This window comes from Saccopteryx leptura, chromosome 5, assembly GCF_036850995.1.
Source record: "Saccopteryx leptura isolate mSacLep1 chromosome 5, mSacLep1_pri_phased_curated, whole genome shotgun sequence".
Lineage (NCBI taxonomy): Eukaryota > Metazoa > Chordata > Mammalia > Chiroptera > Emballonuridae > Saccopteryx > Saccopteryx leptura.
The window spans coordinates 195,878,262-195,890,287 of record NC_089507.1 but is presented as its reverse complement, the minus strand read 5'-3'; the positions used below and the strand labels follow the sequence as shown (position 1 = coordinate 195,890,287).

Genomic DNA, 12,026 nt, shown 5'->3' with positions numbered 1-12,026 from the left:
GTTGTCAGTATCATTGCCTGATCTGTTTCGTCACTGGTGCCTCTGTCCTGCTGTCAGTTGGAAGCAGGGAGAATATCCATGGGGTAGTTATCCATCCTGTTGATAGGCATCTGGGTGGTTGTTTCCAATTTAGAGCTATTACAAATAGTACCTCTGAGCATTCTACTGCATGTCCAGTATGTACACAACCAGTACATACTTTTGGTAGGTGTATTTATGCCCAGACGGGAATAACGAAGTCATTGGGTATGCATGTGTTCAGTACAAGTTTACTGGCTGACACACCAGGGACATGCCTGTAAGAACTCTCCATCTCTGCTAGATAGGTAATGATCTGAATTTCCATGACAGTTAATGAAGTTGACCACCTTTTCAGGTAATATTATTTACATACTATTAGGATATCCTCTTTTGTGAAGTTTTGCCTATTTTCCTATTCAATTACCTGCCTTTTCCTGAATGTTTATAGTTTACTTTGCAAATGAGTCCACTTTTGATTATGTGCATTGGACAGAGTTTCTTTCTTTTTTTTTTTTTATTTATAAATAAATTTTTATTTTAATGGGGTGACATAAAAAAATCAGGGTACATACATTCAAAGAAAACATTTCCAGGTTATCTTGTCATTTAGTTCTGTTGCATACCCATCACCCGAAGAGAGATCGTCCTCCGCCACCCTCCATCCAGTTCTCTCTGTACCCCTCCCCCTCCCCTTCCCCCTCTCCCTCCTTCCCTGCCCCCACCCCCCGTAACCACCACACTCCTGTCCATGCCTCTTAGTCTCGCTTTTATGTCCCACCAATGTATGGAATCCTGCAGTTCCGTTTTTTTCTGATTTGCTTATTTCACCCCGCACAATGCTACCAAGACTCCACCATTCTGCTGTAAGTGATCCGATGTCATCATTTCTCCTAGCTGAATAGTATACCATGGTGTATATGTGCCCCATCTTCTTCATCCAGTCCTCTATTTTTTTTTTTACAGTGATTAAAAACCTTTAAGCAAACTCTTGGCCAATACAGCAAGAATCCATAAAAGAGTAGTGTCCTTAACATGTTCACCAAGTCCAAGTTGGCCCCATCACCATGCCAAATCCCTGAAAAATGCAACCCAACCACAGTTCAGTCTGTTAGGAGCTGTCACAGGGAGCAGGAGTCCAGGAAAGTTCCCCACAGGAAAAGTTCGCATGGCACTGGAATTGTTGTCACCATTCTATACTTTGCAGCTCATGTCCAAGTCCCAATGACCGCTGCTTCTAGCTGGTAATGATTCAGGTAGTCTGGAAAAAGCCATTCGCAGCATGCATGGATATGGAGCTTCTGTTCTCCTCTGCCTGGAGAGTTGAGACCAGGTTGCTTTTCCCTGGAGCTCTGTGACTGTGGCCTGGTAAAGAGAACCTTGGGATACACTAAGCTGGGTGGCAAAGGTAAATTCATAATACAAGTTGGCAAAAGGAGGAAAGAGAGCTCTAAATTAGACCTGAAGTATGAGTGGGGCGTTGAGGTAGGAGGGATAAAGGAAACACTAATATTAAGCAAAGCAGCAGAAAATAGGACTATCAACACCCACAACAGAGATCTTTGAGGGAAGAATAAAAAACCTGACTATTCAGGCAAAACATAGTTAAGTGGCCCTTGTGCAAATGAGACCAGTTTACCTGCTTCTTGGAAGAAATACCCTAGGCTCGTCCACAGTGTCGTAGATGGGGCCGACGGCCCTGGGCACCTTCAACCTTCAGTGGCAAACCCCAGCTTTCTGGGCAAGGTTAGGTCATAGGTGGCTGGAGCAGGGCTGGAAGAGACTGAACCCTCCCTTAGTGAAGCGAGGGGGAAGCCCACCTTCCAGTGTCCCTGTTTCCTCACAGCAGAGGCATGTAAGCCTGGCAGGCTTTAGCTCAATGACCTTCCTTTCCACTATTGAAGCAGGACCCAGATGGCATCCTATGAGACCCCTTTGGGGCGTTGGAGCCTTTAAGGGTGTATCCTAAAAGCTGGTAGTTTCCCTTATCTCTATTGGGCTTTTTCTGCCTCTAGGTATCTTAAAAGCCATTCTCAGAAGATCTCGCTGAGGGGTTTGAGAATCCCCATCCGCCTATATAAATCTTTTCCATATATCTGGAGCTATTTGGAAAAAGACAAAACAGTGTTATTAGCTAGATCTAATAAAGAAGGTAGTAGTTTGCAGGCGAAAAAGATTTGGTGTCTCCTGTTCATCAGCATTCAAAAGAAATGTAAATTTTTTTTTTTAAGTAAAAAGCATGATATGGTAGACCCATCGGAGTCATTGGCCTGGTGTGCAGGATTCCCGGGTTCGATTCCCAGCCAGAGCACACAGGAGAAGCGCCCATCTACCTCTCCACCCCTCCCCCTCTCCTTCCTCTTCGTCTCTCTCTTCCCGCCCGCAGCCAAGGCTCCACTGGAGCAAAGCCAACCCGGGCACTAAGGATGGCCCCACGGCCCCCGCCCCAGTCGCCAGAATGGCTCCAGTTGTAACAGAGCAACACCTCAGATGGGCAGAGCATTCCCCCCTGGTAGGCATGCCAGGTGGATCCCAGTCAGGCGCATGCAGGAGTCCCTCTGACTGCCTCCCCATCTCCATCCTCACCAAAATACAAAAAATAAATAAATAAAAGAAAAAATACTAAAAAAAAAAGGGGGGGGGGGCAATCCCTTGTGCTAAAGCTCCAGGGAGCATGGAGTGAGCTTGAGTATGTCCTATGAAACATGGAGCTCTATGTTGACATATAAGTCTTTGAAGAAGGAGGAACTGCTGAAATAGTTTATCAGCATTTTGGACAGAGCTTCTTTATGGCTTGACTTCCATTTTTGAATCAAATCCTTTGATGAACTGCAGGTTTTAATCTTAATACAATCCTACTGATCCTTGTCTTCCTTTATGGTTAGCACTTTTTGGCTCCTGTTTGAGAAGTCATTGCCTATTCCCAGGTCAGGAAGATGTTCTCCTCTACTTTCTTCTAAAAATGTTTCAGAGATGACTCTTGTCTCAGCTGTATTTCCAGTATCCATTTACTGAGAAATAGGTAATGGCAAGGAGCTTCAATAAAGCTTTTAAATTAATTTGCAGTTTATTCACAACAGCATGTATAGGTAGGACATACTGGGGGATACTTTCTAGATGTGTGGACACTGCTGGGTACTACCCACCCAGATTTGCAGGCTGCTCAGCTTGCTTGAGGCTCCAGGTTTGGCAACCAAGGTCCCGAGAGCTGGCAGGTTCCATCTCAGCCTGTTTATGCCCAAAATGCATGTGCCAGTTTATTGCATGTGTTCAGAATACCTCAGTGCCAGGTACTGTGCCAAATAATCCTGGAAACAAAGATGGAGAAACAGGATCTCTTCCTTCAGAGGGCTAAGGGTCTAATTTGGGGGAGATTGTAGCGTAAACAAATATTTGACAACATGCTTCCGATGTCCCAATGGATATTAGTTCCTGAGATATTGGAGAATTAGGAAGTGGAAGGCATCGGAAAGCCTTCTATAAGAAGCACCCTAAAGATATCTGTGAGATAAGTGGATGGGTGATTTAAGGTTTCCCTCAAAATTGACATTATGCTTCATAATGCAGTAAAGTAAAACCTGTCATTCTCATACATGGTTGGTAGCAGAACAAAGTGGCACAGCCTCTTCAGAGAGTAATTTGGCAGCATCTGTCAAAATTTAAATTGCACGTCCTTCCTGCATCTGTGTAGGCAGACACTGGCTATAGGGGTACATCGGATCAGTACACAAGGAGTACAATAGTGTGACCAGGCTCTTCCACTTTGTTAATTTATCCAACACATACACTCGTGTTCACAAAGATATTTTTTGCATCATTGTAGTATCATCAGAATATTGCTAACAAACTACCCATCAACAAGGCAGTACTTAAATGATGGTACATCCATATACTGCAGTGTCACGGACTATTACACAGGAGGCAGCACTCTCCAGACACTGCAGGGACAGTTCCAGGTGCATATAAAGGCAGCAAGGTGGAAAGCCGTGCACATTGTTTGCTCCTGTCTGGGTTTAGGAAGGGGGACAGGTTGAGGTATGTGTACCATGCATGTCTGTGCATTCCTATCTCTGGACAGGGACGGGCGTGTTCTGAATAATTTTTTTACCTACTCAAAACAAGATTTTTTAACTGGTAATTTTTTTTTAGTTAAAAAATACTACTTAATGTCATGTGATAGCCTCATTTGGACTCTGAGACAGAAACAGAACATTAATGGAAAAACTGGTGACATCTGAAAAAAGTCTGGAGTTAATAGTGAAGTGTCAGTGTTGAGTTCTTCATTTTAACAAATGTCCCATGGCGGCATAAGATATTAACATGGGGAGAAACTGGTGAGAGGTATGCAGCGATTCTCTATATTATCTTTGCAAATGTTCTATAAATCTAAAATCATTGCAATATTAAAAGTTTATTACTTTATTTTAATGAAACCTGTCAAATTGCATCTACAAAATTGTTGTGTCTGAGAATGAGCAGATTTGGCAAGTTAAGACTCATTTCCTTCCCTCCTCTCCTCTTGGTTTAGGTCGAAGAATTCCATCTACTGACACCAACCCGCCATGTGGCGGGAAGGGCTTCAAACTCCGAAGACAGCCTTCAGAGCCAAAGCGAAGCTGTTGTTGACTGAGCCTCAGCCTCTCAGACTTGATGAAGTAGGTGGTCCTGAAAGCTAACAGGAGGGCTGGGGGGCCCCGCCGCCAGGCTTCGCCTACTGATCTGGGGCCTTCTTCATACAAAACTTGAGTCACAGAAACTGACCGGTCTGTTTCCTCTTTGAAGACTACAGCAGTAATATTTCAGTCTGTGGATTTGTGTTATGTAAAGACTCTGGTATACAAAGGGACTCCATCATTGGCTTTTGACCTTGCTGAAAAGGAACATGTAATTGTATGGATGGTAGGATCAAATCGTTGAGTAGTTTTGTAATCAAGATTTTATGTAACATTTGTAAAGGGAAAATGAGCACTTTCGTGGTTCTTGAGGGAAAGAAGACCTCGTGGAGATGATAATTTCCTTGGTTTCCCATTACCACTGTTCTAGGGAGTTGTATCATTTAAAATGTGGTAGGATGCTGTTAAGTGGAGGGATGGCAATTAATATCTGAAGGTAAAATGGGTTATTTATAGGACTGATGGAAATGACTACATCCGCCATCTCCAGAGCACTTTCTGTTGCATACATTAGTCCAAGATGCACAGCACAAGTTAGTAACAGTCTCAACAGCCCGTAGCTCACCTGGGCTTGCATGCTGACTCTGCTGTGTCTGTCACCAAACTCATCATTGGCACCTTTTCTAATAAGCTCTCTTGATCAGGGTGGTGGTGGTAGAGAAGCAGCCTGGCCTTGAATAAATTGAATTGCATATACTTAAACTAACTGGTTTAAAAAGAAGGGAAAAGAAAGCAAAGAAAATGGTGTAAATGCTGACGATTTTTTTATTTAATCCAAATATTTTGGTGGGGAAAACAATTATCTATTGCTTAGCCTATGTAAAGTTGTAGTCTATATTTATGAGACCATTGCTTAAAAAGTATAAATTGTGTAAATACATTAATAAATTCTATGTTTCATTCCATTTAATTCTGCCCCGTCTTGCGTACACCCACCCCTTTTTCAGGCTGTCCATGGGAGAGACTCTTCGAAGCACATTTATGTTGTGCGAAAGCAGTCTTAGCTTACATCTTGAAAGATTTCTCTGCCTTTCCTTCCACCACTGTCTCCCCTCCAGATCCCATCTGGAAATCATAATATAGACATATGCCACTTTGACAAGCCTGACTGGCCCTTCCTAGCCTTGGGGTAAAAAATTAAGCTCCAAGCTTAAGTCATTTACCTGGTCTTGGTAATAAGTTTCTTTTTGCTTTTATAGCTACTACCTCAGACCAACTGTTGGAAGAGAGCTTTCCTTGTTAACAATTTAGCTTATCTTTCCATCCTCTGTCCCCTATACCCCCCCCCCCACTTTGTTAGTGGTTAATGCTCTTCTCCCTCAGGGAGCCTAATGAGGTTTTTAATATAATCTAAAAATAAAGCACTGAAATGAAGTTGGTGAAAATTTGTTCCTGGTCTAATTTGGCACCCTTCCAACTTGGTATTGTAAGGGAAGGAAATTTACAAGATTAAATAGGAAATGAAACAGCTTGAATTTCAGACTAAATTGTGTTTTCAGAGTTCTCCTTAAACTGAACAGTCGAAACTTTTAAAAATAATTGTTATTTCTTTGTGCACTGCACTTAATATGGATAGATTTTAATGGGAAAATTATAACTCAGATGAAGTAAAAAAAATTTTCTTCTTGGTGAATATCTTAAGCATTTGAAATTGTTTATTTTATTATTGAGATCAGTTAGAAGGAATGTTGTTAGTGAAAACTCGAATGTCATTTTGTTTAAAATACTTGTGGGCTCTGTACCCCCTAGCATTTCTCTTCCTTCCCCATGTGAGCTTTAGGAGAAAACAAGTGGCTCCAAGGACTGGGCTGTTTGTGCCTGAAGGTGGCTTAGCTATTTCATTTACATCCTGATGGATGAGGCATCTGGCCACTGCCCTGTATGTCCCTAGGTTCCCACTCTGGGCCTCTATCTCCACGACAACAAAATAAAAATAAAGGTTGCTTGACTCATTACCAAAGGGGCAATACACGTGTGGCCCTTTCTCTCTTGTTTTACCAAAAGATGATGCACATCTGTGACCTTCACAATATTTCCACCAAACCTGTCAGTCTGTGTTATTGATTTCATGGTGTCTGGGTCTACAGGGAAAAGCAAAATGCTTGTGTGCTTCCCCTTACTGGTAAGGCATGTGAATTCTTCTAATCCAGTCATTGTGACATTGACTGTCTTTGGCCCCAAACAGACCCATCCCTGTAGCCCTGCAGCTGGTTTCCCACCATTTCTCAGACACCTTCCAGTATGTAGGGAATGATTCTCTTTGGTCGTAGCCACGTTTTATTAACAGAATGAATGGTGTGTGGCTTGTGCAGCACCACTATTCTTCACACGTTTCCAGGGCCTTTCTCCCCTCATTTCCATCAGTCTGTCTCAGAAATTGACATGACACCGTTTCTCATGTAATATCTTTTTAATCCTTAACAACAATAACAAATTGCTCTCTCAGATCCATAATCCATACACAATGAAACGGAGAGAAAGTGTTTTCATTTATTGTGTTTGCTTATGAAATGCAAAGATGAATATTAAATTCAGAAGCAGCTTTTTATTTTGAACACTCTTTGGATGTTATCCCCCACTGAGCAATGATCTAATCCACATTTCCTATATTCTTATTTCTTAGGAGGAAAGGCTGGATTTCAAAAGAATTGAGGTATAACCCATCTACATATAAAAACCTTCTTTTGGTTCCCTTATGACACAGGGCCATTTTTTTCAACTTTAGGGACTGAAAAGAGAAAAATAATTAGCTGCAAGTGTGTATTGATCCCTCTCAGAGAATTTGAAATAAGCTCTTTGCAGGTGTCTAATCCTAGTAACCACTGGTCTCCAGAAGTCTACTTCCACACAAGTGTTTTTCTGATCCTCTGATAACTAATTAACTATCATTAGGTGATTAAAAGAACAAAGTAAGAGTATGATCAAGTATCCTTCATTTCGGTTTCTCTTTGAGAAGTGATTGGGAAGAAGTACCTATATGTAGGCCCTTCAGGTTCCAAATGAGTCCTCCATCACCTGCTTTTCAGCCACAGACAGGATAAGTTCTACACAGAGCAGCAGGAAGATTCAGTTCCTTTAATATAACACAGTTCTTTGTTGCCCATCTATGATTGTTTGGAAGTGATGTGAGAGGCTTGATCTCTAAGTGGGCTGGTGTCCTTGTGGTTACCAATTTTCATTCTTTTTAAATACATAAAGAGGGAAAGAAAGTCGCATTTAATTTTTCAACTTCTCTTGAATTCTTGTATTTATTTCTTTTCTATTCTCAAGAAGGAAAATGGGTCTTGGAGACATTCTAAATTAAACTGGGATATACAGTAATGAAAATGTCCATTAGAGCAGTAGTCCCCAACCCCCGGGCCACGGACCGGTAATAGTCCGTGGGCCATTTGGTACCGGTCCGCAGAGAAAGAATAAATAACTTACATTATTTCCATTTTATTTATATTTAAGTCTGAACGATGTTTTATTTTTAAAAAATGACCAGATTCCCTCTGTTACATCCGTCTAAGACTCACTCTTAACGCTTGTCTCGGTCACGTGATACATTTATCCATCCCACCCTAAAGGCCAGTCCGTGAAAATATTTTCTGACATTAAACCTGTCTGTGGCCCAGAAAAGGTTGGGGACCACTGCATTAGAGAACTACACCATGGCTAACCTGGAGATGTGAAAGCGGAATGTCTGTACTTTTGTGGCATTGTGTCAACATGGGCAGATTTGATTCAAATTATGCTGTACTAATTGGTAGGTCAGCCTCAGAGCTTGAAAAGGCATTTGTTCATTGTCATGAGCATCTGTTATATCCTGAGAATGAATTTGCAAAAGAGGTTACATTAATTCTTAGAAGCATTTTTTTACTCGTTTCAAAACTAAAAACGTGATTCATGGCCCCTCAGTCTATAAGATACAGGCGCAGAGTATATAAAGCACATGACAGCCCTGTACACATTCACATGTCTTTGCAAGAGCCTGTAGAAGTAATGAGAGAATCTTTTCCTTCTGGGGGAATGTTACTGGAAGTTCCTTAACTCTGATCTATACTGGGTACTTGCTTTAGAACCTTTGGGGGAGGTGACAGCTCCCAAACCCAAGCTGCCTCCTCTCCAAACTCCCTAGGCAGTCAATGTTCCTCCTCATCCTCTCATAAAAGTTAAAAGGCAGTGATAAGCCAGAGAGATAACCCTGTAAAAAAATATATTTTGTTTTAATTAAATCTAAATTTGTTTTAGAGGAACTAGCAGCATAACTTGACTTGAAGAGATAGTCTACCTCTTAATGAATATTTTTTAAAGGAAGGAAGGGAATGTACCTTCAAAAGTCAAGTTGTTACTGTGTACCGACCTTCAATTAGCTTGGCCATCAAAAATTTAAAAGTGACTCAAGGTATTGTTTAGAAGATAAAAAAAAAATAGTACAAGCAACAATTTATTCCGAAAGTACACATTATGCTGTACAGTTTTAGAAGACGGAGGTGGAGGTGGGATTTAACCCAGGACTGAAAGAAACAACCTCTGCCAATTTTCTCTTGATGGCAGAGTTACTTGTCTTGACTTCCAGTAATAGAAATCCAGTCAATTTGATTATCCGATTTTGTAAGAAACATTAGTGGAATTCTGGGGTATTTGTCCTGTTCTTTGTACAAATGAAAGTCTAAAAAAAATAGAAGTGTATTACATATTTCAGGAGCCTCCACTTTTTTAATCCAAGAAAATGGTAAGTGAAAGACCTGTTGTGATGAAGTTTCATTAGACATAATGAAGAAAGTGAATAAATAGAACCAGGACTGTCCATATTTCTCAGTTTGTCCTTCAGGACTCTCTTAGCATATGGGAAAATGATTTATGTCCCAAATTGAGAAGGACTTCCAGTAGCATAGATCAACTTTAATTTGATGGTCTGAACCATCAGGAATAACTAATATCTGTGTTCTTTCCTTTTAGAGTCTAATCAATTATATATATATACACACACACACACATGCATATATATATGCTAGAATATTTGGGGCTTCAAAAGGATTCAGAAGTTTAATAAAAAGAAAAACATTTCATCTTTTTATTACACTGAACATTTTAGATAGTAAGATTAGAGTGTGTCATTATAGATACTGGAATTAAAATCATGGAGCCTTAAATTTAACCCAAAAAAATTTTTTTTAATTTATTGCCAGTTCGTTTTCAGATCTGTGCAGTGCCTGGTGCTTCATCAAAATGCTTCATAATTTAAACAAAATTCTGGGTAGCTGAATAGGAATGCAAGTGCCAAAAACTCAGCCAATTAATGGGACATCCTAAGACAGCAATGATGTTTTGAAAGAGCCTTCTTTAACTGACAGTTTTAAACAGTATCCCTTAATGTTCTTAATCATGCAACAGAGACAAAACGTGCCGGTTCTGATGCCAGGAACTTTTCAGCATTTCCAGAAGCAAATTCTTTACCTATCAGTGCTACTTTAGAGAAAATCGTTGTGAAAATAGCATTTCACAGAGGGCCGATAATTTTACTCAGAATTGAGATTGTTCGGGAAACTTTCACAAAGTGAGGTCATGTTGTAGGAAAGGCCAGGGGAGTGGGCCGGGCCAGTGGGGACAGGCAGCACGCACTCCCATCCACGCACACTCAGCACACAGCAGTGTAGGAGTTCACTTCGGGGCTTAATCCTAATCTCATTTGCCCTTTATGAACGTTTCTATTAAATTTACCTTTGAGTAATCAGTTTTACCCCCTGAAAAATTTTGAAAGCAGTGTTCAAATTTATGTACCGTTTCATTTTGTGTATGAGGTTATTACATAATTGATGAAACTCTTCCTTAATATGGACCACGCACGTGATGTCAGAGTGACTGGTCGATTCAGTGCGGGAAATAGGAATCGGTAGCTGGCTAGTTGGAACAATGATGGGTGGCTCTATTTTTAAACCATTTGTTGTACTGTGTAGACAGAGCTTTATTGCTCTGAAAAAGGTTTTCTGTTTTTTGTTTTGCACGCTCTTCCAGCTCTGTCTTTACATCATTTTCCGTTATGAGTCATTCACATAATTGTCAATCATGCCTTTGACCTTCTAAAGAATTGATGTCCTGCCTTCTCTGTGATCATAGTGGATTTCATGCCTTACTTCTGATTTTATTTTTTATTTTTATTTTTTGCATTGGGTTCTCCCTTAAAGACACTGGGCACCTGCCCCTTCCTTAGCACACATGACATTCCTTGTGCTGCCTCCTGTGCTGGCAGCAATATTATTTGCTCGCCACATCCAACAAGGGAGGCGAGACACCACCTGTGCAGTCCAAAAACAAGGTGTATTTTACGTAAAGAACTCCCACATTTCGAGAGAGGCGATGGGCAGCACTTACAGTAGCAACATGATGGAGTGACAAAATGTTTTCTCCCATTGGTGACAACATAATGTAAGGGTCAGAACTTCTCTTAGTTTGAAATAGAGCTTTTGTCAAAGGATGTAAAAATCCAAGTCCATAGTCTTAAAGATAAACATCTATGGAGTATAGAAGTGAGCCTGGACATTAAATTTAAAAAGTAAAATAACTAAGCCGTAATACCAGCAATTAATTCATCTTTCTCCTGAGAATGTCATGCCTTTTCAAAACCTGATGCAAGGAGTAAGATATTTGTGCCTTTTTATACTGGCATCTATTATGAAAAAAATAAAATAAAGTCGCTTCCAGTTTAGGCCGCTTGGTAGCACTATAAACAGCCCAGATTTATAGCCATGGCTTCCCTGCATGATGCATTGCTTGATTATCTGTGATGAAGTATTGTAATGATGGTTGGCCAAGCATATATGGATGTTTAAAGACTTTATTTTTGCAGTCTTAACCTTGGGCTGGACCCACGTCTATAGATAAACCATATGATGTCTGTACTGTTTGTAGATGCTGGCAGAAGAAACTAGATCTTTGGATTTTTGTTGTGAGATTTTTCTGTTTTCACTGATGCTGGAGGTAGTTTGCAAATGGTGGTTGATTTGGCATACTTCTAAACTATATTGTTTCAGCTTGAATATTCTATCAACTTTTATAGAGGATAATGTGCTAAATTACTGCAAAATTTGTTGTAAGAAGGGTGTAAACATTTTGTTAATAAAATGCTATGTTTATAAATACATGCATTTGCCTTTCAAATGGTTTTTCTTTGTGATAGTATTCATCACACATTTTTCTTAACTAAGTATTCTGAAGTCACTGTATAATGATTTTTGAAAACTGAAATAGCAGAACTCTGATAGCTCTAATGTCTGGTGAGCAACAAGCTACACATACGCACTGATCAGCCTTCCAGGTTCCTGCATCTTCATACACAGCCCCTCTTCACAT

At 40.4% G+C, this 12,026-nt stretch overlaps 1 protein-coding gene across 2 annotated transcripts in view; it reads left to right on the top strand.

Annotated features, from left to right (window-relative positions):
* RAB22A (RAB22A, member RAS oncogene family) overlaps positions 1 to 11,817 on the top strand; it is a 51,573-nt gene extending 39,756 nt beyond the window's left edge. For both annotated transcript variants that reach the window (XM_066387372.1, XM_066387371.1), the window contains one exon: positions 4,547 to 11,817. In XM_066387372.1, the coding sequence (XP_066243469.1) occupies positions 4,547 to 4,644 (98 nt within the window). In that variant the 3' untranslated portion in view covers positions 4,645 to 11,817. The remainder of the gene's footprint in view (positions 1 to 4,546) is intronic.
* The last annotated feature ends 209 nt before the right edge of the window (positions 11,818 to 12,026 follow it).